This window comes from Plutella xylostella, chromosome 13, assembly GCF_932276165.1.
Source record: "Plutella xylostella chromosome 13, ilPluXylo3.1, whole genome shotgun sequence".
Lineage (NCBI taxonomy): Eukaryota > Metazoa > Arthropoda > Insecta > Lepidoptera > Plutellidae > Plutella > Plutella xylostella.
In genome coordinates this window covers 6,343,711-6,366,007 of record NC_063993.1, presented here as the reverse complement: position 1 = coordinate 6,366,007, position 22,297 = coordinate 6,343,711, and the positions used below count along the sequence as shown (strand labels likewise).

Genomic DNA, 22,297 nt, shown 5'->3' with positions numbered 1-22,297 from the left:
AATCACTGGAATAGAGTAAGTACAAGGCGTGAGTGTGTGTTGTTTTAGATGCAAGTAACAGACAACGTGAGAGTGGTATTGTCAGGATTTCCCGTCCAACTGTATATTTCACGTCTAGTGTATATTCACTGTGTAGTGTATATTCACTGTGTAGTGTATATTTTGCGGCTGCATTGGTATTCCGTGTTCGTGTTTAATCAGCGCGCGTGCGGTGTGCCGCCGTCACTGCTCAACGCGAATTAGCGAGTTATGAGTCAGACAACATTACCAGAATATGCCCCGAAATTTACGTTGTACTTTTTAATTATGTTTGTGGCTACGTTTATACGCATGTAATGTTCGATTTTCATTCGTTAATTTGTACACCTACTACATAGTAGGTGATGAGGATCCAATGCAGACCTATCATTTATACCTATTAATTTAAAAGCGGTGTTACCTTAATATTTAAAATAATCATCTAAAGGAGAGAAATCTATAAGAGGGCCGCAACCTACCATGAACAATTTTGAACATTACACGATCGTTGCCGCTGTAAAAAAGTACCTACAAAACTTACAAATCTGCGCAGATTTTATATCTACAGATAGCAAGGTATATATGTATAATCTCCAGCTTCCACTTCGAGGATTACAGTCATTAGCATTATTGTGTCCATAATATTATTCTTGAAAACCTTTGAACTTGAAGAATAACTCAGGTTTTAAATCAAAACTTCCTCATACCTCGTGCCGGGCAACAAAATAGAATTGCTCATATAAAATTCATTAGTTACAAGACTAAAGCTCGGGTATAAAGTATAATTTTGAAGAGAAAATGTGCGGCGAAACTTGATAATCCCCCCGGGACCGGGATCCGGGGCAAGTTCAAACGGCGACCGGAAACAAGTCACGACACGGAAACAGGTGCTTTTGAATCAACAGGAGTGTTATACGTTTTGCGTGTAGATACATTTATAGATACAACATGCCAGATTTACCTACATTGATGACATAGAAGTTTTATGTTTTATAAAAATCTTTTGTAAGTACCGTAACATTTATATCCTGTGTATTTGTGGTGTTGAGTTCTTTCAGTGGGGTACCATCTTGGGCCAAAAATATACAAAGTATATAAAAGTACAGTCATTCAAAGACGACGCGAAGCTTGGAACTACCTACTAGTAAATTTTATAAAATACAAAGAGTATGAATATAATTTTATGCGAAGTAAATAAATGGCATTTTTTATTTCATTTAGAGGGAAGATGAGCGTCCGCTTCAGTACTACTGTAATTTGATTTTACTGTAGGTAATTCTCGGGTTAATTTAATGTAAAGTTTGAAAGATCCGCCCTTCGTGCTCAGTGTGGAGTCGCGTTGAGTCCTACCGTGCTAACTTTGCAACAGAAACAATTGCCAACAATAAAACAGTTTGTAAGGACAACAATCATTATTCTTTGCGGCTTTTAATTTTAAGGCTAACAATTAAAAACCAAAATATTCTCCCATAAATTACTCGTTGTAAAGATAGCGTTGTTGTGCTCTAGAACATTTATTTTTGATAGATTCAATATTAGGTTAATTAACTATATTTTAACAGCCTTGAAAAAGGAGGAGGTTTTAAATTCGTCTGTTTGTATGTTTTATTTATATTTTATGAATGAAGCACACACAAAGGAGAAATAATCACCACTTGAATAATTATTTATTTGCATACCGAATCAGAGGAAGTAAATCAGAACAATCTAAATATTAAACAGCAAATAAATCGCACAAAGGGAAACTTCACCAGCATTGTTTGAGTCAACACACGACGCGTTACAGAACAAACAGCAAAAGCTCCCTTCGAGAATTATCTTCGCATTATTGTGTTTCGAGATCTCGGATTCGTTTAATATTCCGCCTTGTCGTCGATATGCAGATATTCCTTGGAATAAAAACACAGAGTTTCACATCTAATAGATCCCGTGTCATTGGAAAACGTGTGCTTTCAATGACAGAAATGGAGGCAAGGGCTAGAATATGAGAGGAATTTAATCATATTGGACGATGACTATAATCTATCATTACACTATAAACACGAGACACATATTTCTTATTATATATAATTATGTCTCATTGATAATATGTATCCAAAATATTGTTACGCGGTCGACAGTCGACGTCGGTATATACAACTAAATAACTTTCCAAAAACGAAAATACACTTGGAATAGGTTTTTATTTCACATAAAAAAATTTACAGGTTAAATTACAAACTTATATGGAAGGTGTTAAGTTCGTGAGGTAAATTTCTGTATTTTAAATAGTATCGATACTGATATAGCTAAGAGGTATTTCGGCCCGTAAATTAAGTTTTATATATTCCCTTACTAAATAACTACATTTAATTCGGTAGTCCACAGTACCATCTGTTTGCTAAGTTGACCCAGAATATTTTAAAACTTTTGTTTGATCCAGTGTACGACCTTGCGACGGTTTGGACCTCATATTTCAAAACTTTCCAAATTACATAGAGATCCGATATAATACACAACTTGTTTATTTGTCTGATTTAAAACAAGACTAATAAAATTTAATAATAGGCTTTAAAAGTACCTAAGTATAAATTATAAAACTTGAGAATGTCATTTCGTTTAATATACCTGAGATTACGTGTAGGTCAAAAAGTTAATATATAATACGTGATCACCTGAAAAAAACAACTGAACGTTTTTTGGATTGACTGAGTTTTCTTATTAAACATGTTATTTGTACATTAGGTATATATATGTAAGATATTCCATGTTTTTGGAGGATTTCAAAATTTATTTATTTATTTAACTAAAATTGCACAACATTACAGTAAATACTAATTTGTTATACATTTAACCTTAAATCTAAAATAAATACAATAAAAATAAAATAAATCAACATAAACACTTCTTCAAAAAATTTCAACAATGACTATAATTTAACTTATTCCTATCTTACTAACTATAACATATTATATTTAAGGTGACCTTTGTGAATTCACCCAAACTGCAGTTATATAAATCCACACTCTCATTAACTTTATTTAATATTCTTAAGGCCCTAGTAAGGGGTGCCTTCGCTAGCAGGTTTGTCCTGGCTGGCGGTATACTGAGCAGCCGCTCATCTATGATCATCAATTTATGATATCTGTGAATTTTTACACATAAATGTCGTCCAACATATTGCTTGAAGTTAAAATTTCAACCTATCGATGCATCACGAATCCTTATACGAAACAAAACAAAACCAGAATCTATTTTACAAAACAAACCTATCGTATCACAATCGAAAAGTTCTTTAAATTGCAAACCCGCTAACACTATAATAAAAAGTTTAAAGTTGAAGTGGATCCCATTTGAAAGCATTACCTACGGGCAATACGAGACTCTGGCGGTAGAGGCAGGAGTGCCCCAAGGCTCTGAGCCGGAACCGGCGGTCACTGAATCTTTAACGAACCGCCCAGCTTAGCAGATGTTCAATTCCATTTCTGGCTGTACTGTCCTAGTTGGGTTGCTACTTCTAGAGACACGCGTTGTACGTTATTCTCAAAGCTGTGTTGATGATTGTCGCAAAGCTGGGAATGTTAAGAGAATTACCCCCTTGTGCTCCCTTCCTAAATCGGCCTACCTAACGAACCGAATATAACTGCGACCGCTGGACAGTTGCAGCTCCGCCTTGCTAGACCCTGTTTGAAATTATATTTTGATGTTTTTTTTATCTCTGATGAATGTGATGATGCTATAAAATCTAGCTTCCACGCTCGCAAACACACACACACCCGACGCCCTAAGTCTACGATCCTTAACGGGCCCTAACTTCAACAACCTAACAACCTAAAATATATTCAAACCATTTAGGTACTCGTACATGTCCGGTGACGCGATAGAGGGTATGAGTCATGTAGGTTGTACCTTTCATGTGCGTATTTGTTGAGTATTTATCAAAACGTCTACCTACTGTGGGCTTGACCTCAATTTAGACCTGAACCGCTACATCATCAAATATTTAACCCAATTCAATAGCACAAAGAAAGGCGAACGAATATTAACAATTACAGTTTCTAATTAATTAAATCAACAGTCATAAACATTGATAAGCCCGCTGTGAATAAACCGGTTTACCTTTGTCTGAATTGTTGTTGTGTTATTGTGAATTTTCCGCGAAGTATAATTTTGCGGAATTCCGAACAAGTAACCATTTTCACGGCGCTTAGAGTGAGTGCACAATTACGGAGAAATATTACCCGTGATTTGAGATTAGGAGAATTCGTTTAAGGCTTTCCTACTCCTTATTTGGCACAAAATATGAGGATTGTAAATTATATCACTACGTGGAGGATATAATTTTGTTATAAAAATTACAGTAGCTACGTTTATAAAATAAATATAATCCCATAAACCATAAAAAAAGTATTTTACAAGGGTTGTTACGAGGTGCCTACTCGTATTTTAAAATGATAATAATAAAACAATGGGTCATGTGGGCGTCGTTCAAGTTACCTCTATCTCATCGTTAACTTTCACGGTTCATTGGCCCGCCAATAATCAATTGATCGCCGGGAATGCCGCCGGCGACTGAAGGGCAGCAGCAGACGAGACGGCTTCTATTTTAGTTTACAGCGCTTCGGGCAGATTGCTTATTGCAAATCTTCGTAATCTCCAGTCAGTTATATTTAGACACAGATTCGGTAATACCGATCCGCGAAACAAAACAACTAAAACAACGAAAAATAATTTATTTCTTAACATTAAAATCGTCATGCAATACGGAGCAGCATGCGACTGACCTGGTCTCAGTGAGCGCCTGGTCGAGCTGGTCCGGGGCGGGTGGAGGCGGCGGGGGCTGCGCGGGGCAGGGGGGACCGGCGAGTGCTAATGCCTTGTACCGCGCCTGCTCGGCCGTGGGCAGCACGATGTCCACGGAGCGCGAGCGGCACGAGGCGGGCACGGCCAGCGCCGCCGCGCCGCCGCCCAGCTCCTCGGCGCGCGCGCCCGGCGGCTTCGAGAAGCAGGAGTCCACGGACGCGGCGCGGTCGCGCTTCAGCTCCGGCACGGCCAGGTAGATGTCGTGCACCAGTGCGTCCTTGCAGCCCGCGCCCTGCTCGGAGGCGCGCACGTTCTCCAGCGACGTGCCCGTGGGCTCCACGAAGAAGGCCTCCTGGCGCGAGATGGAGCGGCGGCGCGCGGGCGGGGCGGGCGGCTCGTCGGCGGGCGGCTGCAGCTCGAAGGAGGGCGGCTCGGCGGGGCGCGGGGGCGGGTGCGCGCGGGGCGGGGGCGGCGGCGCCAGCAGCACGCGCGGCGGCTCCGCGTCGCTGTCGTCGTCGTCCTCGGCGGAGGAGGAGAAGGCGGCGCGCTCGGGCGTGCTGCGCTCCTCGCTGCGCCGCGCCAGCCACGTCTCCATGTGCCGGCAGTGCACGCAGGGCGGCGGCGTGCCCTTGCCGGAGCGCCGGCGGGACCATAGCCGCGGTACCTGGGGACATGATCCACAATTACCACCACGAATCTCCCCGCAGTATGAAACATTGCTTAAACAAGTAGTAGATACAGTACCTCGAGGTAGGTCCCCGAGTCGTCGGAGCCGGCGGAGTCGAAGGACCGGCTGCGGGCGCCGTGCTGCGGGACGGCCAGCAGCGCCGCGCCCGCTGACCCGCGCGCCGCCTCCAGCTGGATCTCATCGAACGAGGCAGAACGGACCTGGTGGAGGGAGGAGAGTTTTATTTATAAACATTAACATAAACATATCTTTAGGTATTGTAACAAGAAACATACAAGGTGGGGTAGCCTTGTTTCTTGTAAACTAGGGTGACCTGTGTGTCAGCAACCAGTTCCTTCCTATCATCGAGGGTTATCTAAATGAAGTGTTCTATATAAATTGCCGAGATTCGGGCCACAGGCACTTGCAGTGTAGCTGTCTGGAATATCTACGGAGTGTACGTAATATATGGTTTAGAGTTTAGACTAACGTAATAGATGAACTGCTGCTTCATTGGATATCATATATCAAACAACGCAATCTTAGGCCGGGAGTCGAACCCGGGACTTGTGACATATAAGTCAGTATTACCGAACATCCAGTCTCACACATAATAATTAATGACTAACTCCCGACTTACTCCCTCAGGAATTTACAGTCATGAATATTTTGTTGTTGATGTTGTAATTAGTTGTTATTGTTGTGCTGTTGTTGCAGCGTCAACTGGCGTGTCAGCTGCTGATTACTTTCATTGTAATTTATCGCGAAGACCCGACATAAGCTGAATCATGGCTGCGGATTGCGAATAATTAATTATCCTTTCCCTCGCTTACGTTTGCATTTGCTGAGTTAAATTATATTTCAGCGTAAATATAAAGATGGGATTACGTTTTTGTGGGGACTCTTGACTGCTGGGTTGGTTGTTACTAATAATTTCCGTAAAAAAGTTTCAAAAACTTATAAATCATAGAGTTAAATTGTTATCTATCATAATTAATGTACTGACTATTATTACAAAGACGAAAAATGTAAGTTAGAACCTTTAAAAAACTTTTACCTATGCTACATATCGTCACATGATATGTAGATGACTTTTACCAAACGTTAAACGTTTTTTAAGGGTGACTTGCACAAGACATTTAAACGTATTTAAATCTGTTGCTGTCTTGCTCTCTCACTATATTGTCAAAGCAAGCGAGCAATATATTTAAATACTTATGAATGTCTTGTGCAAGTCACCCTAAAACTAACTGTGTTTGAATAGAAAAAATATTACATTTTGTTTTGTTCGTTTGACAGGCACAGACACTAAATATACGTTTAACATTGAGTGAAAATCCTTCTCAATTTGCAAATTTTGTATCCGATATAGCAGCAGCTAAGTAGTAGATTCTAATATTATTTTATGATGCAATACATTATTGAACATTAGTTACATAATCTCCAATATCAATATCCATTTAGGTACTACATTACTAATACTTGTTTATCCGATTACAGAGTACAGACATGACGTCATTGGGTCACCTAGTATGACGTCAGAGTATTAGATTTTACAGGGTGTCTGAAAGTAGTATTGTAATTTGAAAGGGCGTGAGACGGTGCTACACAGGAAATATTTCGGTTTGCGGTTTCGCAACATGGCTTTGGCTGTCAAAATTACAAGGTAAAGGTGGTATCTTTTTGCATGTAACATCACGTGTTTGCGCAATAATTATACATAAATGTTAAAAAAAAGTGTACAGTCAGTCGAAAGTCTGACTCAGAGGGTCATTCTAAACAACTTACAAAATTGTAATTAGAGGCTGAGTTACCCACTTTTCTCATACTCCTCTTTGTGGTCATGTTCTATAGTTCTAAACAGGTGTAAGACGTAAGGGGGTAACTCAGCTCTAGAATCTAGCTTCCTCACCTGCTTGGGCACCTCGAGGCTGCTCTGCGTCTTCATGTCAGCGGGCGTGGGCGTGCGCGAGCGTGTGAACGTGGTCCGCAGGCGCTGCATGGCCGGCGGGGCGGCACACGCGCGGCGCCGCCGCCCCGCCGCCGCGCCGCCGGCACAGCGCCCGCTCTAGCTGCTGCTACAACGTGTAAAGGCGCATTAGTCAATCAAATCATATAAAATTGTTCATTGCTTCAACAAATTTTCTTAACAACTACATCATAGAAGTTAAGGACTCCTTTTACTGCCAGTTCCAATCTATCGATAGCTGACAGTTTGCTATCGTACGATTTTGACACATAAAAAGTTACATTACGTCAAAATCGTATGAAAGTAACTATGAGCTATCGATAGATAGAGTAATTGAAACTGGCAGTTAGACATTAATAAACGTCTATGCCAGGAGACTCCGCTCTTCCTATAAACATTTAACTTATTCAATGCACTCAGGGTGAAGGATGTTGGGTACTGAGGACCAGGGTTGCCACCACCGACACATTAGCAATCAAAACCTGAATCAGCGTTGTTCTATGGCAATCAACAATCAAGGGTACAGCCTGACACTGATGCAGTGACAGTAATTTTTGTTCGACTGAAGTGGCACAGTGACAAGTCAGTGTCCCTACGCAGCTGCGCTCATACAAAAGTTATACTGCCGCTACATCAGTGTCACTGGACGTGCGGCCGCTGCGTTTCTCTTTCAAATATTCTATCACAAAATTATAATTTCTATAAAAGTTATGTTGCAGCTTATGGATACGGTAGATTGCTGAAGTTCGGTGGTACAACATGGTAGCTGGTGTGAATCCGGGTTGAAAACTAGTGTAGGAGCTAGCGCGTATAACAATAATTAAAATAAAGTAAGATGGCCTTATATACCACATACATAATAAATATAGGTTGTTATTACATTGAACTGTTTAATGTATAATCATGATTTTACTACGATATAGTAATACCTACTAACAACACCACTTATAAAATAATAATATATATTTAAGCGCTCATATCGTATATGTATATAAAAATAACATCGTGAAACATACAAAAGCTAAATTATTTGCGATGATATTAAAAGATATCGTCATAATAAGGTACCTAGTACCTTTATAAAGACCGAGTCAAAAACTAACTAAGTACTTAACTTACTAAGTTAAAGTTAGGTACTGCTTTGGCTAACTTTTAACATCCGACTTTGAATTAAAATTTTATGATTCCTCGGGGCTAATGGCGTATAATAGCCAAGCTACTTTCGTGATTCAAACTTCTCTTACTTAATCTATCGTTAAATTCCAAGTTGGACCCGTAATGGACTGCTCGCCCATGGGAGCGAATAAAAACGAACAACTTTTCCGTAACCTCAAGATATTCATTTAGTTCTAAATACGACATTGTAACGCGTACATAAAAATAAATAATAGAATGAGCCGATCCTCAATTTCCTAATTGTTTCTTTATCTGCGTTAGTTATATCGGATACAAATGAAGATTCTACAAACATTTAAACAGACAACTTATACTAACACTGAAATTTCATGTAGGTACCTACGTCACATGGTGGGAAATTTATTTTAGCTTACCTACAACACCTACTTATTATAAAAAGTTCTAAGTCACATTTATAAGCATGTGTACCTAAAGCTGCGTACACACCGGGCCAACGAAGGCCAACGAACGGGTTACGTTGGCCTTCGTTGCTACAATCTGCCCTGTATTATTTATGATAAATATCCATCGTTGGGATAACCGTTGGCGTTCGTTGGGCGTTCGTTGGCCCGGTGTGTACGCAGCTTTATTCTAATTGTGTATATAAAATTACATTCTATAATTTTGTTATCGCCGTTCTCGATGTTGAAAATCTAATTTTGTACTCACATATTTATTAGTAATCCATTCGCAAAACTAATCCCCCTAGATAATAAATCTAATAATCGAGTGGAAATCAATTCATTTGTTGACAACAAAAGACTACTTTGCCAGTCTATAAATCTCATTGTGCGAGATGCTTAGTTGCCACTTGGGGAGAGCAAATCATGATGAGTGAGTGAGAATGAATGTTTGTTCTTCATAGTTCTTTCTTGTTGTATTTGCCAGTTAGTAATCATTGATGAATTTGATCGTCTATACAATAGTTTACGTTGTTATATAGGATGATGAAAAAAATGTTGAGCCGAAAGGGGTTGAGTGAGCTCGTCATTATTTCAAACAACGTCTGTTCCGTCTGTTCTAATAATGAAGAAATTCATCAAAAAAATACCTTTTATAGAAAAAAATATACGTGGCCAACAAAAATCTTTCTATGGAGGAGCTAAATAGTGTTTTGCAAATGTTAAAAAGTCAAAAAGGGGGTAAGTGAGGGGCTCTTTCTGGGAAACTTTAGCTCTACGATTTTGAAAAATACAAATTTTTGGCTTCCTTGTTGAAACTTTAGATTAAATAGAATGGAATGACTCAGTTGTTTGTGTCTTAACAGGGGCGGGATGGTCACATAAACTTAACTATTGTGGTTTAATACCACATCATTATCAATACTAAAATACCCAAAATTACCAGTATAATTACAAACCTATGTTGCGAGTATTTCAGCAGGTCATTATTTGAGACCGAGCCATGTCATTTAGCCGAAAATTACGATATATTAACCGTCTGTTTCCATTCGACCGGGTCAGCTCTCGGATGTACTAATGAATAGATCCTGAGCACGCCGTATGTTGGTTGTTCAGTCGACCGCGCTATAAATTATTCAAAACATTTACCGTTACGCCCCCTTGTTAATGTCTTCTGAAATAAGGTACTTTGAGAAGGTACGTTGTCTCTTTAAAAGTTTTAAGGTAAGTCAGTGTATATTTAGTTTCTTTCCAGACACCGCAAAAATATCTTCTTCCGTTTTTTTATACGGCTAGTTTCAGTTATTTACCTAGCACCCGTGCGGTAGCAATACAGAATGCAGCTATTTTTTTTTATGCTACGTGGATAATACTTTTACAGCAAAAATGCTACACAACGAAAAGTTTGGTCAAAATAATAACATAACTGTAGCAAAACAATTAGCAAACATTGTTCTATAATATTATTTTGGAATAGCAGCGCGGTATTCTACCGGGGTTCCCGCTAGTTAATCAAAACTCGAGTCGTATCGATGAAACTTCGCATAATAGCAAAGAGACGGTACCTTCAAATTTTGTATTGTTTAAAATACCCACTGTGAATTTGATTTATCAATTTTCTAAACCAAACTGCAACGAATGAGTGGCATTAATACAGATATGAAAATTACAGAAATACAGTATCATCTACCATAACACAAATATAATGGTTAAGTGGAGGTCTTTTCAACTGTATTATTATCATTTTGGAAGTATTTTAGTGAACCATTCTCGATAAAAATACCAGTCAGAGCCAGATATGAATATAAGGTGTGTATCGGACGCAGTCCACTTTAAGATGTCATTATATTAGTTAAGTCCACACGCTGTGGCACGCAGTGACTGATAGAAACCTATGATATTAACGTTGTTTATGTTAATGCAAATTATGTTATATATGTTATACTGGGATTTACAATATCCATAACTGTATGTAGATTCCAAGTTGCTGAAGCGTGAACTGGCTGAAACTTGTTGATATTCGCACAGCCGGCCGCGGCTTGGGTGACCCATTATAACCCACTTTGACCCTTTTGACCCAATCAGAGCCTTAGTGTAGTCGACACACCGCAAGTGTAGTTGCTTCATTATTTATTAATTTACATTTACACGATTTACGGCTCGTTTCACAAAGGCTGTTTTAAGTTATCTACAATAATTATATACGAGTAGATACAAAGAATGCCGATTATCATGAAATTAGTAGTGTTATTAATTTCAAATTAATAACACTAAAATAAATAAATATGACCTTTTTTAAGTCTTTCGGTTAATATTTAGTATTTTCATATTTAAATTGCATTTCAGTAATTCGAGATAGTTTATCATTATAATCAATGAATGCTTATTGTATAACCGTGTCATCATCCCTGACTAGCCACTGAAAAAATATCTGATAAATAAAATTTTAAGCGGCTTGTTTGATTGTAGTTCAAAGGTAGTCAATTTTATTTTTTATTTTTAAACACTGTTTCAGGCGAATTGAAACAAATCATAAGCAGTTATACGATGACACAGCACACTATAAGACCTATGGCGTAGCAACACCTACGCCGCGCCGTAGCACCACGTAGCAGAGCCGTAGCAGGCTTTATCGCTATCACTTAGAATTCAACGTCATGTTCAGTAAAGTTTAGTCTTCTTTAGGTTATAGATTGGAGCAATCAATTTGGCGTCAATCGAACTCGACGTTCAGCTGTTTAGCCAGTGTGCTAACTGATACACCACTCAATTGTGTTTTTTTAAACATGCTTAATAGTAATACTGCTACGCGAAAAACAAAAAGCTGTCGAATCTTTTCAACGAATTTTCATTCTATAAAAGCGTTAAAATATTAAAATAAAAAACTGACAAAAAAATTGTAAGCGGAATTCAGCTTACAACTCAAATTCAGTGTATAGAATTGAATGGTCACTTTCAATACCGAGCCATGAATACGAAGTCATTAAACAAACGGTAACTTTACCGTTGTTCAAATTTATTTCCGCCTATTTCCAACTGTATTGTTCTGTGAGTTGGGTTTTTATTTTACCAGTTCCATTTTCGTAAAGACTGTTTTTTTTATAACATAAAGGTCAACCTTTTATTTGAACATAGTTACACAGGTCCACCATAAATACGTATGTATACTGTTTCTATCTAATTAACAACGTCTTATTTCGTCTCACTGAATATCTAATTATCTCACTGAAGTATGTAGGTTGTACTAAACATAACAAACTAATTAAGTTTAACAAAAGAAATGAAAAAAGAAGCGTACTAAACATTCTCAGCTAGTGCGGTGCATTCGTAGCGGGAGTTTCGTTGACACAATAGGTTTTATGAGGTTATATTTTCAACATAAAGTTGGATGTTTCACATGATGGGACACTTGAATTAAATTTATTTAGTGGTGATACGAGACAAAAGTGTAAAGTTTACTTTGGCTAAGTACTAACGTTAACCTCTCAAGTAGCCTTATGTCTACAGGGCTTCTGAAATTCTGATTTCAATTTCGGGCTTAGATATAACATGCAGGTTTCGGCTTAGTATATACCCTTTTTGCAACACCCTGTATAGTAAAGTCTCAACTTTGAAGAAACATTCGAACATACAAGTTTATCACATAACCATTCTTTTGGTTTTGCCTTAATTGGGTAAAATACAATTAAATTAAAAAAAAACTTAAATTCAGCAGCACATCTTATATGTAATTAATTATGGACCTTGTTGTTTGAAATAAAATGATTATTATTATTATTATTATTATATCACAAGACGAGCTATTCTTAAAGTATCAGCTAAGCATCGAATCAGTAATGAAGTGTATCGACAGAAGAGAACCAAAATCACTGACGTAGCTAGCTCGCGTATAAGTAAGTGGGTTTGTGCTGTAAGATGATTTCAATGCCTGCAACCTTCTGCGAAATAATATTGGGACTGTGATGGGACTAATATTAAAATTTTATTATTCAACGTTCAAACCACTACTAGAATTTACTCATAGGTAAAACATGACGATACGATACCGATACTTACCTACTATTTAATACATAATGATGTATTAAATAGTAGGTATCTTTATGACCACGGAAATGTGAATAAAAAAGTCATCTCTAAACATAAACATACGTGTATAATTTAAGAGAGTTTATCGGTAACAGTGACCATCGCAGAATAAGCGCCTGCATAAAACATCGAAGCATCGAGCAGTGTGTTGCGCGTCGCACATAATGCCCGTTGTTTATAACAGGCGCCCACGTCACACTGTCTAGAGAGGGGCTACTCTCGCTTTTCCAATTCGAAGTTTCAGAAACCGGCAGTACAATCAGTATATTTAATCTAACGAGATAGAGCCGTAGCGTAGCGCAATAGTTCTTCGAAACTGTGTATATCTTGAACCAAGAGTAGCCCCCTGACTACAGAATTCCTTAGCGGGCTCCAGTGGGTGTGCCGCAGCCCTTATCTGCATGCAGAGACGCTGCGGCGGTCCCTCGTAAAATTCAAATTACATTTTTAAACGTATTCCGAATGCCCGTGGCTCTCGTTCTCTGGTATGAATTGCAAGCCTTGGACGAAAAAAAATACTACATTTCGATTAGTTTTTTCGATTGACTGTTCTAATGCAGTCAGTTGAATTAAAAATGACTAATGTCGGGGTATGTATTTGTTAGTATGTCTTGTAAGTAATTTTATAATCTCAAAACTTAGACAAGTTTACTACACAGCACATTTTATTACGATGATTTGCGATCATTCAAGTTTACCAACTTAGAAAAAAAAACCGGCCAAGTGCGAGTCGGGCTCGCGCACAAAGGGTTCCGTAGCAGCAAATATAATATTACAGTTAAATCAACCTATCTCAAAAACTATAAGAGATACTTTGATCAAACCAAAAATCGTTGAAAGAGTTAATTAGCATGCATCACCTCTATTTTTTTTAGAATTTTATACCCCGTAGTTATAAAAATAGAGGGGGGGGACATACTTTTTACGACTTTGAGAGCTGATATCTCAAAAACCGTTCACTTTAAGAAAAATGTTTTTTAGAAAACTTTATATCATTTTAAAAGACCTTTCCATTGATACCCCACACGGGTATGTACATCGAAAAAAAAATTTCATCCCTCAGTTACATGTATGGGGGGCCCCACCCCCAATTCTTTTTTTTACTATTTAGTGTCATATTTTTGTAGCGGTTCATACAACACATATTCCCATCAAATTTCATCACTGTAGTACTTATAGTTTCCGAGTAAATCGGCTGTGACAGACGGACAGACGGACAGACGGACAGACGGACAGACGGACATGACGAAACTATAAGGGTTCCGTTTTTGCCATTTTGGCTACGGAACCCTAAAAACCGGCCAAGTGCGAGTCGGGCTCGCGCACAAAGAGTAGCAGCAAAATTACAGTTAAATCAACCTATCTCAAAAACTATAAGAGATACTTTGATCAAACCAAAAATCGTTGAAAGAGTTAATTAGCATGCATCACCTCTATTTTTTTTAGAATTTTATACCCCGTAGTTATAAAAATAGAGGGGGGGGACATACTTTTTACGACTTTGAGAGCTGATATCTCAAAAACCGTTCACTTTAAGAAAAATGTTTTTTAGAAAACTTTATATCATTTTAAAAGACCTTTCCATTGATACCCCACACGGGTATGTACATTGAAAAAAAAAATTTCATCCCTCAGTTACATGTATGGGGGGCCCCACCCCCAATTCTTTTTTTTACTATTTAGTGTCATATTTTTGTAGCGGTTCATACAACACATATTCCCATCAAATTTCATCACTGTAGTACTTATAGTTTCCGAGTAAATCGGCTGTGACAGACGGACAGACGGACAGACGGACAGACGGACATGACGAAACTATAAGGGTTCCGTTTTTGCCATTTTGGCTACGGAACCCTAAAAATGGCATAACAATGCATAGCTATAACCTCTGTGTGTTATTATAAAATCAAACAGGCTCTGTCATGTCAAGATATTTCTATACAGGATGTTGCAAAAAGCGTATACTAAGTCGAAACCTACATGTCCAGCATGGTACCTATATCTAAGCCCGAAACTGAAATTAGAATTTCAAATTCGCGAAAAATAAAACATTCTCTATAGTAAAAAAGTCACGTGACCAACAAAGTTTCTATGGAAAATGTTTTTTCTTTCGCGAATTTTGAAATTCTGATTTCAGTTTCAGGCTTATATATGCCATGTAGCACATGTAGGTTTCGGCATAGTATACCCTTTTCGCAACACTCTGTATATTTGAGTAAATAAAGAGTTATTTCACCAAGAAATGTAAAGTTATTCACTCTCAGCGCTCATCGCATTCTGTAGGAGGTACGAGTGTGCACAGTCTCCAACTTTTCAAATTACTATAAGTTGAAAGTACTATGGCTCCCACTGAAGGTATTCAAGTATTCGTGACTGTAAACTAGCCAGGGTACTTAAGTTTTAAATGTAATTCTCCTCTCTATCTATAAAAACTTTAAAAATAAAATTAATATGCCTATTTTCAATACACGGGTGACCTATGCGAATGCTCCACCACTTAAGCTTTTACTTAAGTATTTAAAGCTGATGTTTCAACATTCAGATAAATTTTATCTCAGGAATAAAGTTATGGTGTTCACTGTCAATAAACACATTCATACAAGTGAAGGCATCAGAATTATCCCAGACATAACTTTTAACTGACCATTAAAAAAATTGCCCCATGTCATACGATTTAAACGCTGGTTTATTTCCGATGGGGTGAGTTGCTAAAGGCATCATTACAATAGGTACTCGTACGTACCGTACGTTACCCTGAACTGGGAATCAAATAACCGGTTCTTTCATCGTTTTTATACTCGGTAGTGGTGATGGCATTTCTAATTAAACATTCATACAATTTTTACGACAGCAGAACAAAGCGAATAAAGCTCGCCAGTCATACTCTTTCTGGGTCACCCTCACACTATGTACGTAGGTAAAGTAAATTATGGGTTACTTACATAGGTATAGTTAGGTACTTTTAAATGATTCGCGTGTTTTTCAGTAATAAATTTTCCGGCTCCGTTTTCACGTATGAAAAATGATAATGACTAACATAACAATAGGTGTACAAAAAATGAGCTAGTTAAATGTGCTGACACTATCGTGATTAAATAACTAGGTGGAAATTTTGGGGGAATATTAATATACTTACTTACGCTATATCGTGTTATTTTAGCAGGGTGGAACAGAAATTATGTAAATTAAATATTTATGAATGACGCATTTTCATGACAGATAATAATCCTTGTGAATGTATAAGTACGAAACATACGAAAGGACTTTAAAAATATTTGTGATTTTCGTTTGGCTCAAATATCGTGTCAGGACCTACCTACTTGTTGTGTCATTTTTTAAACGGATCCTCCACTCCCGCTTTTATTAATCTCCGTGAGATAAACATGAACTTTACCGATGTAGGTATGTATACTATAAAATCATAATTTCACTGTCATTTATTCAAACCATCCCGTGAGGAATCTCCCTATCATTTTAACCCGCAAGTGATTTTATTAATTTCACTTAAACATTAATATTCGTTGTTTGTATAAAACACTTGATTTTATTCCATTCCAATTCAATATATCTTAATGTACCTACCTATATGCATATAGGTAGAACCAATATAAATAATTTAATGGAATAACTACCTCCATTACCATTAAATAAATTGAAATGCATTATTTATTGAATAAATAATAAATTCGTACGGTAAACTGATCTTTAACAAAAGGCGTTTTTATTTTGTTATTTGTACTTATATTCTCTGATGTTATCATGAATTATTATTATAAGTAATGTGGTATTAGCCAGCTGAAACCTGGCAATGATGCAACTTGTCCTTGTCCTGCACAATCCGAAAAATTTCTAACACTATTTAGGTATCCAATTTATCAATGTCGGTCTATCAATTCGGATTTAAAATAAAAAATGACAATAGTTTTTTGTATTTTTTTAAACACAGCATGTCACCTGTCTGAGGTATGGGGATCTATGGGGTATGGGTAACAAGTGTAACATCTAACGATATTACCTCTAACATTATTCTCAATTCCATGTTTTTTTCAGGTTGAAATAATCAAATTCAACCATCCACTTTATTGGAAAGCATCTTTATTCAATGAAAATCCAATAAGCAGCTGTAGCCTTTCATTTCACTTCCTCTTCCGTAAGGACGCCATTTCCCGATAGCAAATACTTGTAGATACTTATAGCTCTTTTAGAAACGCTTGTCCAAACTCCTTGGAGACAAAATGTCCTGAGCATTGGCTCAATTACACTTTTAAAGCACAACACAAAAGAAAATTGCGTGATAGGTTTCCACCAATTTCATTTAAACATTTAAGCTTTTTCTCATTTTCTATTCTATTCTATTCTCTCTGTGGGGGTGTAAGTACCTGCACCTGGCTCTCTCGAATGGAACCTTTGTGCATATCCCCAAGGTCTAAACTGCCTTCCTAAGCTTGGACCATTTCCCCACCACGCTGGTCCACTGCGGGTTGGTGGGTTCACATATCTAGATGTGCTAGATCTAGATTCACAGATCTAGATATGCAGGTTTCCTCACGATGGTTTCCTTCACCGTAAGAGCGATGGTATACATTGTACTTAAGTTAAAAGAACTCATTGGTACATGTCAGCGCCGGGATCGGACCCGCATCTCTGGCGTGAGAAGCGGGCGCTTACCCGACTGAGCTACCACCGCTTTTTCTCATAATATACTCATAATACACATATGAATTCTGAAATAATGTATTAACTTTTGTAAGCACGATTCCCCTCTTCTTTCTCAAAGTATTGCTGGATGTAGGGTAGGTACTTAATACACTCACGGGCAATGAAAAGATTCCACTGAGAAAAACACCAAATTACTCCTAAACGGAAAAGGCTAGCTTAATGACGACTTCTGCAACATTGAAGTACATTTAATAGAGCATCAGGATATTACCAACTAAAAAAGGTAATATTTTGTCAATATTTCAAATTAAATTTTTGAAAAAATTGGGGTCGTTCGGTTTTGGCTTTTAATGAGTGGAACTTTTTCATTGCCCGTGAGTGTAATAGGTATCTGACTGAGCTTTTGTTTCTAACTCTATCGTTGCTTGCATTTTATTCAGTTACAAAACGATAAGATACAGTTTGTACTCACGACTTAGGCCTAGCATCTGCAAAATCAATAAAGTGCACAGAAGAGTAATGACGTAAGTTAAATTATTTGTTTTTAATTAATTATCAACAGTCGACGTCGCACCATCACGTGACTACAACTGCGACATAGCACAACGACGGCTAACTAGTGCTGAATTATGAATTACCTCTGAAGCGAAGCGTACTGTTATGCTTGCCGTATTATGCCAGTGACGGTACGGTTTAATAATAATAATATGTGCGGGCATTGCATACACGGCCAACCGACCCCAAACTAGGCAGAGCCTGTAGACAGTAGGCACAGCTGATATTTCCATGCTAATACATAGATAGAAACGTATTTATAGATAAACAACCGGACACAAGTTCGCAACACACGAAGGTTTGCCCTGAAACGGATTCAAACCCGCGGTCCCAAGCTTGGGAAGCAGGGTGACTACCGACTTAGCTATCAGTGCCATCATTTTGGTCTACTTAACTTAATATTCGACGCAGTTTAGTTACAAATGAAAAGCATAATTATTTTGAAGTAATTTTCACAGAGGTTTCAAACGTGAAACGAGGCTTTCAGTTACACGCATAAGCATTAGTTTGTTATCATTTAATTACGTCGGATGTTCGCAAACAAACAGCCGATTCGACAGTGGCAACACCAATTACCGATACACAATAACATTGAGGCGCGTGCCCACTGCGATTTTTTGTAGAGCAACTTTTTGCGACACGATTTTTAAGTCGCGCTATTCAAAATGTGATTTCACTGCGTTTCTATCGCATTATGCATTACTATCTTTCGTATGTAACGTGGGACACGTTTATTGTTTTTTTACCCGCGCAAAAACTCTGTCTCTTACTAAGTTCCAAATACATATACCTATTTAAGTATCTTTTAATTTACAAACCTACTTCATCTGTATTATTTAAGATTCTATGATTTGAATAGTTCCAATAATCTTTTGCTGTAATTTAATTATTTCTATCTGACGTAACTCTAACGTCAAGGTTTCATTGCTTTCAGAAATTTGGCTAATTGACAGACAAAGCGTTGCGGACTTGTGGCCCCGCTAGCCGAGCCCGGTATATAACAAGAAGACTTTGATTGACAGTTAATTGTTCGGCCAATCAAATCTCATCCAGAGGAAATCTGGTAAAACTAGTTGAAATTGAGAACAATATGGATATTTCCATAATAATAATTATCCATGAAAAAAGTACCTACCCATTTCTTACCAGATTATAGGATGTAAGGGCATGATTCTTATTATTCTTGTCTCTCAATAAGATGAATGGGCATAAAAACCTAAAAAGAATACGTTTCATCGTGTTTGGGCGGGTTGGTTGGTACGGCAGTGACGTAGCCGCCTGGTCTGTCAGTCAAGCCATCTGTCTTGAGTCTTGACGATCGACCGTTTCCATCCGACCCGTTGGTTCCCGTTGGGGGTTTTATCTACCTAGCATCAGCAAAGACAACAAATAAATTACAGCAGTTTCATTAAGGGCCAGTCAAAAATTGTATCATGTAAGTACCAAAGTACCAATACCAACTTTTTTTTTCATTTTTGCTTCCGGACTACCCTGCTTTGTGTCTCTACACGTTACTTAAAGCTTATTTCTAAGTATTTTTATGCCAGAGCTGTTGCAATTGTTTATTTAAAATAACTTAGTTAATTTAGGTATGTAAGTAGTGAAAGAGAAACATCACAGAGTTTATCTTATAAATAACAGTTGTTTAGTTAACTAACACAATGCGTAATATGCCAAGTAGCGAACTCAATTGAATATTTAATCAAGGGATGCCTTGCTCTTACACAACATTTCCGTTTGTTAATTTGTTAACGCAACCTGAACAAATCTACCGCTTTGTCAGAAGGTTATTATAATGGGAGACATTAGTCTTGCGATAATAATAGTTTGTGGCAAACTTTGAAGTCGTTTAGTGAAGTTGTCTGAGACACTGAGGCGAGTTGAAATTGTTTCTGGATGGCTTCACAGAGTGGCTGACAGCATAGTTCCTCGACCGGGGTCAGGCGAGGCATTCCGCGCGTGGCCGGCGAATAGTCGCCGCCGGTTCTTCAGAATTATGGACTAAGTATATTATTTTTAATTAAAAACATAGTGTTAAATTGGTACTTATGGATACCGATTCAGTAGTTGTTGTGGCATAGAACTAAATAAATTTATTTATCCTTTATCACAAGGTATTATAAACAACAATATACATTATAGGTAGCAAAGAAAACTGTAAGCGGTAAAACCTCACGTAGTTACTGATAAAAAGAATTTCTTTCCGGTAAAGGAAAACCTTTGTAGTGACGTTTGAAGAGCAATCTACGGAACCGCGCCTCGGGCCAAGTTCAACTCACTTCAGACGTTGAAAGTTTTTGCACTGTCGATCTTGTTACCAGCGGAACAAAGGTTGGAATTCTGTGAAATACTGTGAGTCTACGCATGTCTGGCGGCTTTCTAATATAGTTTAGTCGGGCAAAGAAAATAGTGCAATGAAAACGCCTTCCGGGCTGGTATGCCTTTGAATCGCTGAGCCATTGTTGAGCCGTCGCCAGCCGCGAACCACGCCAGCCGCGCCGGCTATGTAGGTACACCGATGACTACACAGACAATAATAGCTGCTTCTATCACCATCACATTAGGTACCTACCCATATACTTATTTAATATATTGAGGCCCTTGATGCTCTCTTTAGGCAAAATTTCAGATGAAAGAAATGGCGCAACGGAGTTTACACAAACTCGAATCCGGTTTATAAGTAAATATACCGGTTCCCGCGGCAAAGTGACGCTGAGTCTCTTTATTTGCCCGCTTAGCGTTTGACGGGCGGGCTCAGTGAGATATTGGACATGCCGCTTTATATCTGTGCTCAAACATTTCCACGAGCTGAGGCACATTTTATTTTATTTATCGCAAGTCAACCGCGAATTCCGTAAATTCCGTTATGGGAGAAAAGTTGCACAGGACTTTGTTATTCCACGTAGAACTACGATGGATTTCGTACGGAAATAAAGTCGTAATATACAATTTGCGTCAAGGATAATGAGTTTATTCGGCCTCCTCAGGGAGACCTATCCCCTGCCACTTGTTTGTGCTCAACAGGCACACACGTACAGACCTACACTATTATGTTATACATACGGATGCCGGTCGGTGAAGTGCCCTGTTAAATTATTTAAATTCGTAAGAAGGGTCCAGGTATCATCGAAAAAGGTAACAAGTTTGCAAAGGTTGAATCAATGAGGATTGGAAACATCAAAAGGTTTTTTTATAAATATATTTTTTTACTATTTGTTTTGCGTTAACTACAATTAGTGCTACGATTTATTTCGTAGCAGTATTTGTATTTTGTATTGTCCGTGTGTTAAACCTGAATCCTCATTGAAGCTTTCATCGCTCTGTAGCAAATAGTATAGTATGATTAAGCTAACTTTAATTAATACACGATGTCTGAAAACTATTACGTTTTTAATGTTATTATGGTGAACAATGCAAACATATTCTATTCTATCTTACACACTTCAAAATTATGTGGATTGAAGACCATGTAATCACATTTGTTAAGTTGTATAATATTAACGGAGAGAGAATATGCGTAGGAATATATTTAACCATCTTTACTGTATTTTATTTATGCTTTTAAACGCGAGTTCTATATAACTGAAGAAAAATGTATTATTTATCATAGGGAAATATTTTTTTCAATCGATAACTACTGTTATTTTGCAATGTATTCGTAATAAACGCACATAGGTATTACACTCCAATCTTTACAATATTAGCACGAAGTGATTTCAGGAACGCATGCAGCGGGCACGTGGCAGTGAATGTTTGAAATAATAGGAACAGCCTGAGGCCTGAGCATAATAGAAATACAGGTAAACTATAGAGCTATTATTGTACCCTACTCTTGTTGTTATAAGGGTGAATATTGATTGGGCGGTGCCGGTGGTTCCATTGACGTATATCGCCCTTGTTAGCGCTGCCTCGAACTTGCGTATTGGTTACTAACGATATGTACGTCTTTATCTTCCATGTTTTGTTATTGATTCGTGAACCAAC

The 22,297-nt window shown here is 37.9% G+C and overlaps 1 protein-coding gene across 2 annotated transcripts in view; it reads right to left on the bottom strand.

The window, feature by feature from the left end:
• LOC105380254 (eye-specific diacylglycerol kinase) overlaps positions 1 to 22,297 on the bottom strand; it is a 126,592-nt gene that overhangs the window by 86,243 nt on the left and 18,052 nt on the right. For both annotated transcript variants that reach the window (XM_038112088.2, XM_048625079.1), the window contains exons 2-4: positions 7,380 to 7,545; positions 5,545 to 5,688; positions 4,782 to 5,464 (exon numbers count right to left, since the gene is read on the bottom strand). In XM_038112088.2, coding sequence (XP_037968016.2) covers positions 4,782 to 5,464; positions 5,545 to 5,688; positions 7,380 to 7,469 — 917 coding nt within the window. In that variant the 5' untranslated portion in view covers positions 7,470 to 7,545. The remainder of the gene's footprint in view (positions 1 to 4,781; positions 5,465 to 5,544; positions 5,689 to 7,379; positions 7,546 to 22,297) is intronic.